Source organism: Dendropsophus ebraccatus, chromosome 8 (genome assembly GCF_027789765.1).
Source record: "Dendropsophus ebraccatus isolate aDenEbr1 chromosome 8, aDenEbr1.pat, whole genome shotgun sequence".
Taxonomy (NCBI): domain Eukaryota; kingdom Metazoa; phylum Chordata; class Amphibia; order Anura; family Hylidae; genus Dendropsophus; species Dendropsophus ebraccatus.
This window is the reverse complement of record NC_091461.1, coordinates 65,884,157-65,898,895: the sequence shown is the minus strand read 5'-3', so window position 1 is coordinate 65,898,895 and position 14,739 is coordinate 65,884,157. Positions and strand designations below refer to the sequence as shown.

General features: G+C 45.2%; 1 protein-coding gene across 1 annotated transcript; it reads left to right on the top strand.

Moving 5' to 3' along the window:
- Positions 1-1,873: 1,873 nt before the first annotated feature.
- FUT11 (fucosyltransferase 11) lies at positions 1,874-14,739 on the top strand. Its single transcript, XM_069980600.1, has 3 exons — positions 1,874-3,076; positions 8,468-9,093; positions 11,868-14,739. Exons 1-3 carry the CDS (start codon positions 2,147-2,149, stop codon positions 12,013-12,015), a joined length of 1,704 nt encoding a protein of 567 aa, XP_069836701.1. The 5' UTR covers positions 1,874-2,146; the 3' UTR covers positions 12,016-14,739.

Below are 14,739 nucleotides of genomic sequence, written 5' to 3'. Positions count from 1 at the left end.
CTCTCAAGGTGGCCAAGTTCCCTCAGTGTTGCAATATGCTTCTCCAGATCTCTAACTCGAGCTTCTAGATGGGCAACATGCTCACATCATATAGTGCCCCACATAGTATCCAATGCCCCCACATAGTAGCCAATGCCCCATATAGTGCCCCACATAGTAGCCTATGCCCCCATATAGTGCCCCACATAGCCAATCCCCATATAGTGCCCCATATAGTAGCCAATCCCTCCATATAGTGCCCCACATAGTAGCCAATCCCCCATAGAGTGCCCCACATAGTAGCCAATGCCCCATATAGTGCCCACATAGTAGCCAATGCCCCCATATATACCCACATAGTAGCCAAGCCCCCATATAGTGCCCACATAGTAGCCAATCCCCCCATAGAGTGCCCCACATAGTAGCCAATGCCCCCATATAGTGCCCCACATAGTATACAATCCCCCATATAGTGCCCCACATAGTAGCCAATGCCCCCATATAGTGCCCCACATAGTATCCAATCCCCCATATAGAGCGTGGTGTGGTAGTGGTGGCAGGGAAGCCGCTGAGCACTTCCTTGGAGATGGTAGAGATGCATCTTCTCAGCTCCTCGGTACTGGTGAAGCATCTCAGAAGCAGTCTGATGCTCTGTAGGAAGCAGATCAGCATCCTGCTGGTGGTGTTGATCCAGGTCAATGTCTCACTCACAGTTATCAGCCAGTAGCACCTGTTGCAGAGGCTGGTCACCCAGGTAAGTAGCTGAATGATTGTGGCAATCCACACCAGCTTCTCCCTGATTCTGCTCATCATGGCCAGCAGATCGCTGGTTGTCATGGTGGAAATCCATGTTAGCAACTCACTGGTGGTAGTGGTTGTGATCCAGCTGGTTGTGGTTGTGGTTGTTCCCCCCACCCCCGGACAGCACCTTTACATTGCTCCCTCCCCGACCACGGATGCGCAACTCTTGGGTAATATATACAGGACTACATCTCCCAGTATGGTGTGTGGTAATATACAGGACTACATCTCCCAGCATGGTGTGTGGTAATATACAGGACTACATCTCCCAGCATGGTGTGTGGGTTAATATGCAGGACTACATCTCCCAGCATGCTGTGTGGTAATATACAGGACTACATCTCCCAGCACGCTGTGTGGTAATATGCAGGACTAGATCTCCCAGCATGGTGGGTGTGGTAATATGTAGAACTACATCTCCCAGCTTGATGTGTGTGGTAATATGCAGGACTACATCTCCCAGCATGGTGTGAGGTAATATGTAGAACTACATGTCATAATAGGAGTTTTAGTTCTGTAACAGATAAAAGGATGACACAGTACACTAGGAGCCATGTGGGTACATGTGAATCCCCTTATCTACTATAAAGCTGCTGCCTACTACTACTAGAGGGGCTCACAATTTGTAAACGCCCCTGGGCCCATGGTAACCTTAAAGTGACTGTACCACCAGGCCCAGGCTGAAGCACTGGAGGTGTGCCAACCCACCCTTAGTGGGAAGAAACTCCAGCCCCTCCATGACGTGACTCCATTAGAATCAATGGAACTCTATCATAGAGGGGCTGGAGTTTCCTCCCACTAAGGGTGGGTCGGCCCGCCTCCAGTGCTTCAGCCTGGGCCTGGTGGTACAGTCACTTTAAACCGTCCCTGTTTGGGGGATAAATTAAGGGAAAATATTTAGAATATTATAATACCTACAAAACCTCTTTTCACAGATAAACCCAAAACAGTGCTGATCTGCAAAAGAAGGGTCCAGCAGCAAGAGGGTTAAACAATGACTATGTTTTGGCTTCTTACATTGTGACTAATACTGTGAGTTACCTATGGGTCATTCTCTAGTACAGCACACTCCCCTTCCCCCTCTACAAGCTAGTCATGTGACTGTGATGTCATTCCCTCAAGCAGCAACTCTATTCAGCCACATAGACAGGAGACAGCAGTCCCATTAGCATGTAACTTCCTGCCGGAGCTCAGTGTCCATATGTAACACAGTGCAATACACACAAGACATTCCGGCTGATTCATGCAATAAGGAAAGGCGAAGTTGTGGACATGGGACCTCTGTACACATGGACTACTGGTAGGATCATATATATATTCTATATGCCGTCTCGTCAATGCCAGCTCCTGTGGGGACAGAATATACATGCATGAATACACCAAAGATCCTTGGATTATCACTACCATGAGATGCTCCAGTGTCTTCTGTACTTGCTGCATCTTGCAGCGATATAGCCTCAGGACTATGAGTACCTACTCTGCTTTATGGCAGATTATCTGGTACTTTATTGCAGGGAGTATATTACTGACTGTTATCAACGCTGAGCAATGGGACAGTCCTGAATATATGGATATTACAGAGGGAGAAAGATTGTGGGCGGATTCTGCAATGGATGACACATCTCCAGACCTTGGACATCCTGTGTATAATGACCAGTATCCAGAGGAGCAGAATATAGAAGCAATGTCTGAACACTGGGAAGAATCCTTCTTTCAGCCATCCAGCGCGTTTGCCACATCCGGGCTAGGCACAGCTATGGTGGACTCTTACCGTGGTCCGGGTAATAGTGACACCAGAAGCAACAAAGAGTTGCCTATCCTACTGTGGTGGAGTGAGAACCTGTTTCCTCACTTTCCCGGGGACAAGGAGCGCATAGACTGTCCCCTAAGTTCCTGCATGATGACAAAAGATAAGAGAGTAAAACTTCAGAAAAGGACTAAATCGATCATTTTCTATGGCACAGACTTTAGAGCGTATGAAGCTCCACTGCCCAGACTGCCACACCAGACCTGGGCGCTGTTTCACGAGGAATCTCCAATGAATAACTATGTTCTGTCACATTTGCCAGGAATTCGTCTTTTTAACTACACTGCCACCTTCAGGCGAGAGTCTGATTACCCCCTCACCTTGCAGTGGCTGCCCACTATTGGTTACTTACAGAACCTAGCAGTGACTATAGCAGAAAAAAACAGCTGGCGTGAAAAAGGGTATGCCCCCGTATTGTACATGCAGTCCCACTGTGACGTTCCGTCAGACAGAGACCGTTATATAAAAGAGTTAATGAAACACATCCAGGTAAGCAGTGAAAAAATCCTGACAAGATGTTAATTCATCAATGATTACATATCATTGTTTAGTCTATTAGGGAGGGTTCACCCACCATAGCTTGTATACATTGGCAATCTGTCAACTGTTGGTGTCTGAATCTAGTCAGCTACTGACTATGTTTGAGTTATTTCCCACACATACATCTACTTTCTGTGTAGCCAATATTTAAAACAAAACAGAGCAACAAATCATGGTGTGAACAAGCCCCTAGGCAAAGTTCACACATAGTATTTTGGTCAGTATTTATTTCTCATTTTGATCAGTAATTTTAGCTAAAAAAAGGAGTGGGAAAAAAAAACACAGAAAAAAATGCAAACCCTTCCATAATACAGTAGGTTCCCTCCATGTCAGATCCATTCCTGGTTTGGGATAGAAATACAGAACAAAACAAGTTCAAAATAAAGATCAAATATGAAAATACTATGTGTGAACCGTTAGGGGCCATTTACACAGGCTGCTTATCATCAATGAGCAATGCTAGAAAGGCTCCTTAAAGTGAGTGTACCATCAGGCCCGGACTGAAGCACTGGAGGCGGGCTGACCCACCCCCAGTGGGAGGAAACCCCGCCCCTCTATGAAATGGCTCCATTGATTTCAATGGAGCTGTATCATAGAGGGGCAGGGGTTTCCTCCCACTGGGGGGGTGTCGGACCGCCTCCAGTGCTTCAGTCCGGGCCTGATGGTACATTCACTTTAAACACATAATCGGCCCATGTAAAGGTGACAGCAATCAGCAGGAAAATGCCCGATCTTTGCTAAAATATATGGCCGCACAGCTCAGACAGCATTATATTTAAATGGCCACACAAACGATACAGGGATTGTTTCTATAGCCTGCAGTGCAGTGGATTGTGTCTTCTGAAGGCACTGTAAACAAGTGTCAATCTTACTAATCGGCGCTCATCTGCGTCCTTGCACAGACCCATATTGGACCCCTAAAGGGACCCTTAGTAAAAATATAGCATGACCTAATAGCCATTGTCTGGTCCCTGGCTGCCATGACAACCATCAGCACCACTAATTGCATTTGTGGGGTGCAGATGGGTAATAATGCCATGGTAACCAGGGCCGGCCTTTGGGGTGTGCGACCTGTGCGCTTGCACAGGGCGCATCACTCCCGTCTAGCTGGGGGGGCGCTGAGGCAGAGAGACAGCTGTCTTTCTGCCCGAGCGCTCCTCTAGCTGGCCGCCCGGCGCCCCCCTCCTGTGGTGGCTTCCCCCAGCCTCCCCTCCCCACGTGCGCCGCCTACTGTGTCCTATCAATCTTGTGACTGCTTGCGGTCACAAGATTGATAGGACAGTACGCCCCCGGCTGATGCGTGCTCCCTGGGAATTCCCCAGCAGAGCACGCATCAGTGACCTCTGCGTAAGCCGTCGGCCTTGTAGTTCCTGCACAGGGAGGAAGTACCGGCCCCAGCGTGCGCTGAAGTCACTGGTGTGTGCGGTGCCAGAGAGCGCGCATCGGCCGGGACGAGACGAGAGCCGCGGCGGGGGAACGAGGAATAGGTGAGTTGTGTGTGTGTGTGTGTGTGTGTGGGGTGGGGGTCAATCTATAAGGGGGTACACAAGGTGGAAATCTATAGGGGGAGACAGCAAGGGGTCAATCTATAAGGGAGTACACAAGGGGGCAATCTATAGGGGGAGACAAGGGGTCAATCTATAAGGGGGTACACAAGGGGGCAATCTATAGGGGGAGACAGCAAGGGGGCAATCTATAAAGGGGTACACAAGGGGGCAATCTATAGGGGGAGACAACAAGGGGGCAGTCTATAAGGGGGTACACAAGGGGGCAATCTATAAAGGGGTACACAAGGGGGCAATCTATAGGGGGAGACAACAAGGGGGCAGTCTATAAGGGGGTACACAAGGGGGCAATCTATAGGGGGTACACAAGGGGGCAATCTATAAGGGGTACACAACAAGGGGGCAATCTATAAGGGGGTACACAACAAGGGGGCAATCTATAAGGGGGTACACAACAAGGGGGCAATCTATAGGGAGGCATCTATAAGGGGGAGACAACAAGGGAGCAATCTATAGGGGGGAATTTATAAGGGGGTAGACAACAAGGGGGCAATCTATAGGGGGTAGACAACAAGGGGGCAATCTATAAGGGGGTACACAAGGGGGCAATCTATAGGGGGAGACAAGGGGGCAATCTATAGGGGGGGACAAGGGGGCAATCTATAGGGGGAGACAAGGGGGCAGTCTATAAGGGGGGAGACAAGGGGGCAGTCTATAAGGGGGTACACAAGGGGGCAGTCTATAAGGGGGTACACAAGGGGGCAATCTATAAGGGGGTACACAACAAGGGGGCAATCTATAGGGAGGCATCTATAAGGGGGAGACAACAAGGGGGTAATCTATAGGGGAGGCATCTATAAGGGGGGGAGACAACAAGGGGGCAATATATAGGGGGGAATTTATAAGGGGGTAGACAACAAGGGGGCAATCTATATGGGGGATCTATAAGGGGGTAGACAACAAGGGGGAAATCTATTGGGGAGGCATCTGTAAGGGGGTAGACAACATAAGGGGGCAATCAATAGGGGAGGTATCTATAAGGGGGGAGACAACATTAGGGGGGCAATCTGTAAGGGGACAATCTATAAGAGGGGACAACATAAGGGGGCTATCTATAAAGGGGACAACAAGGGGGGCGATCTATAAGGGGGTACACAAGGGGGCAATCTATAGGGGGAGACAAGGGGGCAATCTATAAAGGGGTACACAAGGAGGCAATCTATAGGGGGAGACAACAAGGGGGCAGTCTATAAGGGGGTACACAAGGGGGCAGTCTATAAGGGGGTACACAAGGGGGCAATCTATAGGGGGAGACAACAAGGGGGCAATCTATAAGGGGGTACACAAGGGGGCAATCTATAAGGGGGTACACAACAAGGGGGCAATCTATAGGGAGGCATCTATAAGGGGGAGACAACAAGGGGGCAATCTATAGGGGAGGCATCTATAAGGGGGGGAGACAACAAGGGGACAATATATAGGGGGGATTTATAAGGGGTAGACAACAAGGGGGCAATCTATATGGGGGATCTATAAGGGGGTAGACAACAAGGGGGAAATCTATTGGGGAGGCATCTGTAAGGGGGTAGACAACATAAGGGGGCAATCAATAGGGGAGGCATCTATAAGGGGGGAGACAACATAAGGGGGCAATCAATAGGGGAGGTATCTAGAAGGGGGGAGACAACATTAGGGGGCAATCTGTAAGGGGACAATCTATAAGAGGGGACAACATAAGGGGGCAAGCTATAAGGGGGGACAACATAAGGGGGCTATCTATAAAGGGGACAACAAGGGGGGCGATCTATAAGGGGGCAATCTATAAGAAGATACAACATAAGGGGGATGGACAACACAGGGGGGCCATCTATAAGGGTGACAATACGGGGGCCATCTATAAGGGGATGGACAACACGGGGCCATTTATAAGGGGTACAACATAGAAGGGCCATCTGTAAGAGGGGCAGAGGGGACAACATGGGGGGAATCTGTAAGAGGGGCAAAGGGGACAACATGGGGGCCATCTGTAAGAGGGGCAGAGGGGACAACATGGGGGGAATCTGTAAGAGGGGCAAAGGGGACAACATGGGGGCCATCTGTAAGAGGGGCAGAGGGGACAACATGGGGGGGGGGCATTTGTAAGGGAGACTACAAAGAGGGGGCCATTTATAAGGGAGGGCTACAGAGAGGGGGGCCATATACCATAAGGGGACTACACAGAGGGTGGTTCTTATGGAGATCCACTTAGGGCCATATATAGGGAAGTCTAAACAAGGGGCCATCTATAAGGAGGCTACACAGGGGGGGGATATACTATAAGGGGGTCACATAGAGTCAGCCTACCCACTAACTGAGGGTGTAAAGGGGCCAATACAGATGTGCAGTTAGTAGAGAGATGAGGATGATGCCAGAGTGAGGAGTCTAATATGTCTGTCTGGCAGATTCTGTGGATTTGTGGCTCGGAGAAGTTTTCATGACGGCCCAGGACAGATGGAGAGGAAGATGAAAAGGGAAGAACTCCGATCAGAGAAGACGTCTCCTGTGAGTCACTGGATATAACTTCACTGTAATGTATATGGTGTACAGAGCTGTGTAGGGCTGGCTCTACCTCTATAGTGATCTGTGTACAGAGGATTTTATTCAGTAGTGGCGGTGGTTTTAGTCAGTATGTGGTGGTGTTGTTCAGTATCAGTGGTGGTGTTAGTCAGTATGTGGTAGTGTTATTCAGTAACAGCAGTGGTATTAGTCAGTATGTGGTGGTGTTAGTCAGTATGCGGTGGTAATATTTGTTACTTGTAGTCTGGTACTTTGTTTTATTGGATTTAGTATACTGATTTGGTCAGTAACAATATGATAGTGATGGTAGTGGTTGTGGTGTGGCGGTAATATTTGGGAGGGTGGGGTGATGGGTGCTGGATATTGTCTGGAGGAGTAGGAGCTTTATAACACCTTGAGGGGGTCTCAGCAGACCCGTGTGTGTGTGTGTGGGGGGGGGGGGGCGCCGAAAAAAAGTTTCGCACAGGGCGCCAATTACCTTAAGGCCTGCCCTGATGGTAACTAATGGGTTAAACTGACAGCAGTTGCAGTAGATTCCCCTATTGTGCCCCCCTCAATCAGAGGGACGTAATAGTACAATGCGGGTAACCTAGGACCTGCTGCATACATCATACTATCATGTCACACATTTTCAAGGGGTTAAAGGATGTGAAAAAAAATGCAACAAAATATTATACTGCACATTTGCAAAAAAACTGAGGTATATGTGAGAAAAACACAAAGGGGCATATTTATCAAAATGTGCTCTCAGCGTAAGCCACAGGTTTAGGCCTTTCCCGTAGCGTACACTCCGCTCATCTGATGGTTGGGCGGGGGGCATGGCAAGGTGGGAAGGAGGCGTAGCATGTGCCTCTTAGTAAATCTAGTCAGGTAATTGGGGGCGGGCTTTATTTAAGACTGGAGTACAACTACACCAGTCTTGATAAATGTTCCCCGAAGTAGGTACAAAAAAAACACCTAAGGGCAAGGTTCACATTATGGCTGTGAGGCATGGATATGGAAAAAGTGTCACTGGCCAAAAAACATCCCCAAGTGAAGAAAAAAGGAACAAAGTAAAAAGCATCTGATTTCATATGGATGGTTTTATATCTAATTCCTTAAAAAGCAAAAGAAAAAAAAATTGCTGTATTAGATGTTGAATGTTCAGAGGTATTCTATGTGGCAAGCATGGAAAAATGGTCCTGTACATATGGCACCTGACATCTGTGCCATGTCTATAGGGCCTGAGAGTTATGTAGATCTTTTTAACTAAACTGAGTTCATTTTTTATATGTTCTAGATTGACTCATATGGTCAGTGTTTAAAGAATCGCCAATTCCCAAGCAAGAGACTTGAGGACACTTCAACAGCCACCACAGAAGATGAAGAGTTCATGGCATTTACTGCAAGATATAAGTTTCATTTAGCAATGGAAAATGCTATATGTCCTGATTATATGACGGAAAAGCTCTGGCGGCCTATGCACTTAGGGGCAATCCCAATTTACCGGGGATCCCCTTCTGTTAAAGATTGGATGCCCAACAATCACTCTATTATATTACTTGATGACTTTTCAACACCAGAGGAACTGGCCAAGTTTATTATTTCTTTGGACAAGGATGATGAATCATACCTTAAATACTTAGAATACAAGAAACCTGGTGGGATAACAAACAAGCTACTTCTGGACAGTATGGAGAATAGAGAATGGGGAGTGAATGATATGTCAGCACCTAACTACCTCAATGGCTTTGAATGCTTTGTGTGTGATCAGGAGAATGCTAGACTCAAAGCCGAGAAGAAACATAAGAAGACCCAGGGCCAAAGTCCGGCTCCAGTGCCACACATTGCTGGGTATAATCACATGGGGTGCCCTATGCCTGTGCCTGGTATAGGAAGTGCTGATGAGCTCTCAGAAAATGACAGGTAACCCATTATTAATTATCTACTTGTCTGGCAGAACCAAATAAACACACACACACACATCTATATAACTTTTAATAGAAAACATGTTTTCCTTATGTGGAGTTCCCCTTTAAGGTCTAGGTGTAGCAGTGGGGATATGTAGTCAGCAACAGACAAGCAGGTCGGGGCAGGCAGCACAAGTTAAGCAAAGATCTTAGCAGGGGCTCTGCAGTGCTGGAGGGCTTTGGATAACCATGCATTACGGTTGTAGATCCCTTCCAGCAGTGAATAAGCTAAAGCACACGTTACTATTATACTGCTACAGAGTCTCCACCTACTACTGCTGATGTGGAATTGTTCCTTTTAGTACACATCACCTGGGAACACCACCATGTTCCTACGTGTGTGTTTGCTTGTAAGGTTGTGCAAATATTTGCAGATGCATGTATAGTAAGTCATTGCACTGTACCTTGTATTTCCATTGTCATGCTACAGAAAACACAGTCCTTTTTGTGTGCCAGATTATGTTTGGTCAAACACAGAATATTCTTTGCAGTATTGGTGGTGGTGCAGTATTGCTGCTGGTTCCTAAAACTGACTTCGTTAAAATGGAATCTTCTATAGCCAAGGAAGCAATCCCACAATTGATGTATATATAAATGTAGGTCATTTTTGTTACTGGCATCTCTATCTATTTGGTACTGTGATGTACACTATAACTGGCATTCAGACTTGCTGACCCTTAGGGTGCCCATAAACCTTAAAGAAAATTTACCATCAGGTACAGCGTGGTGCTTTTTTCAAAACACCACCCAGTTCCCATGCTTGGCACCATTTTCTTAATGTGCATTGGCCCAGCTCTATGCACTGGAGGTGGGCCCAGCACCCCCAGTGTAATAATATCCCCCACTTGATTCTTATTGAGAGGCATCACAGAGGGGAGGGGATAACCTCACACTGGGGAGGGGGGCACCGGGCCCAACTCCAGTGCATAAAACTGGGCAGATGCACAAGAGAAAAATAGTGCTTAGCGGGGGAATCTTACTTTGGGATACCTGGTAGATTAGATGGGGTGTCTTATTTAACCCCTTAAGGTCAAAGCCAATTTTCGTTTTTGCACTTTTGCTTTTTCCATTTTATGTTTAAAAGTCCATAGCTCTTGCATTTTTTCACCTAGAGACTTATATGAGCACTTATTTTTTGCTAAACCAATTGTACTTTGCAATGACAGGTATTATTTTTTCATAAAATATGCTATAAATCCGGAAAAATTATTTGTGCTGTCAAATTGAAAAAAAACAAACAAATTTGTTTTGATTTCGGGGAGTCTTGCATTTACGCCGTTCGCCCTATGGTAAAACTGACTTGTTATGCATGTTCCTCAAGTTGTTACAATGATGTGTAACATGTATAACTTTTATATTATGTGATAGCTTTTAAAAAATTCAAACCATTGTTAACAAATATATGTTCCTTAAAATCGCTCCATTCCCATGCTTATAACGCTTTTATCCTTTGGTCTATGGGGCTGTTTGAGGTGTCATTTTTTGCGCCATGATGTGTTCTTTCTACCGGTACCTTGATTGTGCATATACGACTTTTTGATCACTTTTTATTACATTTTTTTCTGGATTTGATGCGACCAAAAATGCGCAATTTTGCACTGACTCTGTTTACCGTGCGAGATCAGGAATGTGATAATTTAATAGTTCGGGCGATTACGTGATACCAAATACGTTTATTTGTTTATTTATTAATTTATATTTATAAAATGGGGAAAGGGGGGTGATTTGGACTTTTATTAGGGGAGGGGATTTTTTTTATTAATAAAAACACTTTTTTACTTTTTTTTTACATAAACTGGGGGACTTATATATACACAGCAATGATCTCTCATAGAGATCAATGCTGTGTATATACACAGCAAAGATCAATTAGATCGGTCATAGATTGCTTTGGCCTGCTGCAGGCCACAGCAATCTATTGCAGAGCCGGGATCAGCGTCATTGCGACGCTGAGGCCCGGGCCGGCCAGAAGAACGGATCTCCCCCCGCAATCGCATCGTGGGGGTGAGATCCGTCCCACTAGACACCAGGGACATGAGGTCTGATGCCCTTCAATGCAGCTGTCAGGTTTGACAGCTGCATTGAAATGCTTAATTAGCCGGCGCGGCAACGGAACCCGCGTCGGCTAATAGAGGCGCTGCCTGGCTGCAGATTGCAGCCGGGAGCGGTGCCGTTCAGAGCGGGGTCCCGGCGGGACCCCGCTCTGAACACCCCTCGTGGCACCATGACGTACCAGGTACCGTCATGGGTCGCTAAGGGGTTAAGGAGGATGCCTTATTTTCGGGGAAACACGGTATATACAAACACATGTACACATAAAAGCAATTAAATGCTACAACATGAACTCACCTATAAGCATTTGGTTGCCTTTTGTATTTGTGCATGTGTATTTAGTGCGGGGAATTGCAAAAGGGGCCACATTCATTGGCCACTGGGTTTATATCCTGACCTTTATGGGGGGTTAACCCCTCTTCTGTTTGTATTCAGCTTTTTATTTTTTTGTGTTGGTTAGTTTCTCTGCTTAATCCTATGAGGACCTTTATGTTAGTAGGGATAAGCCGAAAAACGTACTTTTTGTCAAATAGCGTACTAATGGAAAAAAGCTAATTTTTTTGTATAAATGCTTCTTTGGGGGTTTCTGTCACACTGCAAACTGTCTGGTAACATAAGTCATTATAACTGTGATTTGGTTTATACAATTTATACTTTGTGTGTCTTTGTGTTTTTTAGCTGGAAGCAGATGTGGCTGCAAGACTACTGGCAAAGCTTTGATCAAGGGGAGGCGCTTGCTGCCATGATTCTACGAAATGAAACAAATCAGGATAAATTTTGGGATTTCATGCATGAAATGTATATAAAGAGAAACATGAATCGTTGATGACCATTTTATACATTTTTATGACATTTGCCCAATATTTTTAAGTACCAAACATGAAACAAATCTTAAAAGATTTTCACCAAGATCACACATCACACTTCAGGTCTAAAGAAGGACACATGTACAGGCAATGTTTATTTTTTTGTGCCAAAGCATTTTTATTGACAAATTTAGAAATTTTATAGACATTTGAGAAAATGTTCAGGATCACTTTGTTCTTGCTAGTAACACTCAACCCAATCAAAATGTACAAGCATTTAAAGTGTACCCCTACCTGTAGCATATAAAGTGTACCGTTATAACTTTCAAAAGCAACAGTAGATGTAAAATAAAGCAAGTTTGCAATACACATTCTGTTTTTTTCCATGCTGTAAAACAAAGCTATACTTACCAGAAATCCAGGTCCAGTCTCCTGAAGGCAGATTTTTAGTCTTGTGCTGGTTGAAAACATACTAAACACATGTCTGACCTGTAAAGAGTGTCAGGGCTCAGTTTGTCCATCAATCACATGACTCCCTTCTCTGTGAGCACAAATGACGTGGGAAACACTGGACTTCCTGTGTTTAGACTTTTTGGGGGGAAAAGAGAACACAGAAAGTGCCATGTTTTCCATGATAACAAAAAATTATAATAATGATTGTAAATTGCAAACTTGCTTTATATCACATCTACTGTTGATCCCATTTTAAGCTGGGAAAAAATTCTACTTGCAAAATAACAAAATTTAGTGATTATTTTGGATTTCTGGCTGTAGATTTGAGATCAGTATACACTCAATGTATGAACATTGTCCGTTGTTTGACAGGGCTGGTTTAAACAACGGCCAATGTCTGAGATGTTCACCTGGCCAATACTGCAGTATCAGCCAGATGAACATTACTTTATTTTAATTAGAATGCAAGCTCATTTTGGTTTGCCCGCACTCCAATTTGCCATAGACCACAATGTATAGTACGGCTGGGAGCCGTACTTCACACCGTGAGCACAGGCTACTTTGTACGGCTGCTGTTTACTGTTTAGCGGCCGCACAAAATAGACCTGTCAATTATTTTGTGCGGCCGCAGAGAACCACGACCGTATCGTATACAGGGTGTATACACTATGGCTGTGGTTCCATAGACTGCTATTCAATTAAGCAGTGCTGTTAAACAACAACCGTTGTTGAACGGCCAAATACACTGTGTGAACGTGGCCTACAAGATTGTTGACCAATTGCTATGAGGATAGTGTTAGAGAAAATGCCCCCTGTGTGATTTATGTTAAATACATTTAAATAGTTAAAAGGGGTTGTCTGAGTTAGTTAAAAAAAAACAGTCTGCTAGAGATAGAATAACAAGAACTGTCATACTGACCTGCTTTATTCTAGTGATGCTGTGTCGGACCTTCCTGCTGTCTTTATTTTTTAGTTACTTTGTTTACTGTCCTGCATCACATTCTTTGATCACTATCCTATTAAACTCCCTGAATACTCTGCATCCATTCACTGACCTCAGCATTAGTCCACACAAGACCACTGAGGCCGGTGATCTGGCTGCACTGTCTCTGGACATTCAATAACTACAGGAAAGTAAACAAAGGAAGCAGGGAAGATCAGAGTGACAAAAGTGGACAGCAAGGATTACAGATGAGTATACTGTACTTTGTTGTTGTATCACCTTAGCAGACTGTTTTTTAAAAAGGGGTACTCCAGACATGCAGCCACTTTCTATATTTTACTGGGAATGCACAGAAATCTTTGGGCCCGCTGTTCAATGCTCTGGCTGCTACTTCCAAGACAGGCTCATCTTGGCAGTGACAGCCCACTCAGCCAATCAATGGCCACAGTGTTGTCCCACTTTAGTCAGAGATTGGCTGAGCGGACTGTTATTGCTGAGACGAGTCCATCTTCAAAGTATTAGCCAGAGCACTCAGCTGCGGATCTAAAGATGTCACAGGGGACCTCCAAGGAAGCGTGTTAGGTGAGTATGTGTTGTTTATTATTTTCTATGCAGCCCCAGGAAAAAAAATCTGCATGCCTAGAGTAGCCTTTTAAAGGGCACCTGGGTGCTGAAACTCCCACCTATCACTAAAGTGAACGAGCAGAGTGCTGTGCCCATATTCCTGTGCTTGTCACTGTTTGCTTCTGTTAAGAAGGCAGTGCAAGTGGTGTTTGGATTGACAGAAATTCATAGACTTCCACGGACTGGGCAGAGCCAAACAGTGACAAGCAGATAAAGAGGAGTTGGAAAACTAGTCTAGGTCTAATATGCACCAGTGTTATCAAGATATTGTACTAGAATTTGGGGCATTTTGTCGCTTCCTGTGACAGTATTAATTGTTCATTGTAACCGCTACTCCTTAGGGCTACAGATTGTGCGTATGTATTTTAGCCAATGTTCTTTGGGAAAATGATGCAGATAGGAAGAAAGCTGTCTCTGCAGTGCCATCTATAGGCAGTTATATAATGGTTCACCTCCGATGAAGCCATTATACATGACTGCTCTGCTACAGCGGTTGTCCCACAACTAAATATGTAATTGCATACAAAACATTATTATATTATTAATGGAATTATTTAAATGGAGTCTATATGTTACTGTTACATACCTGTTACACACTCCAAGAATCAGAGCATTATAAGTTTCTGTTTTTCTTACCAGCACCAGATATTCTGAGATGATTTTAAAGTGTCACAAAGTCTGAACCCAGCCCAATGTGCAATTGATCTGCCACCAGAAGTTTGGG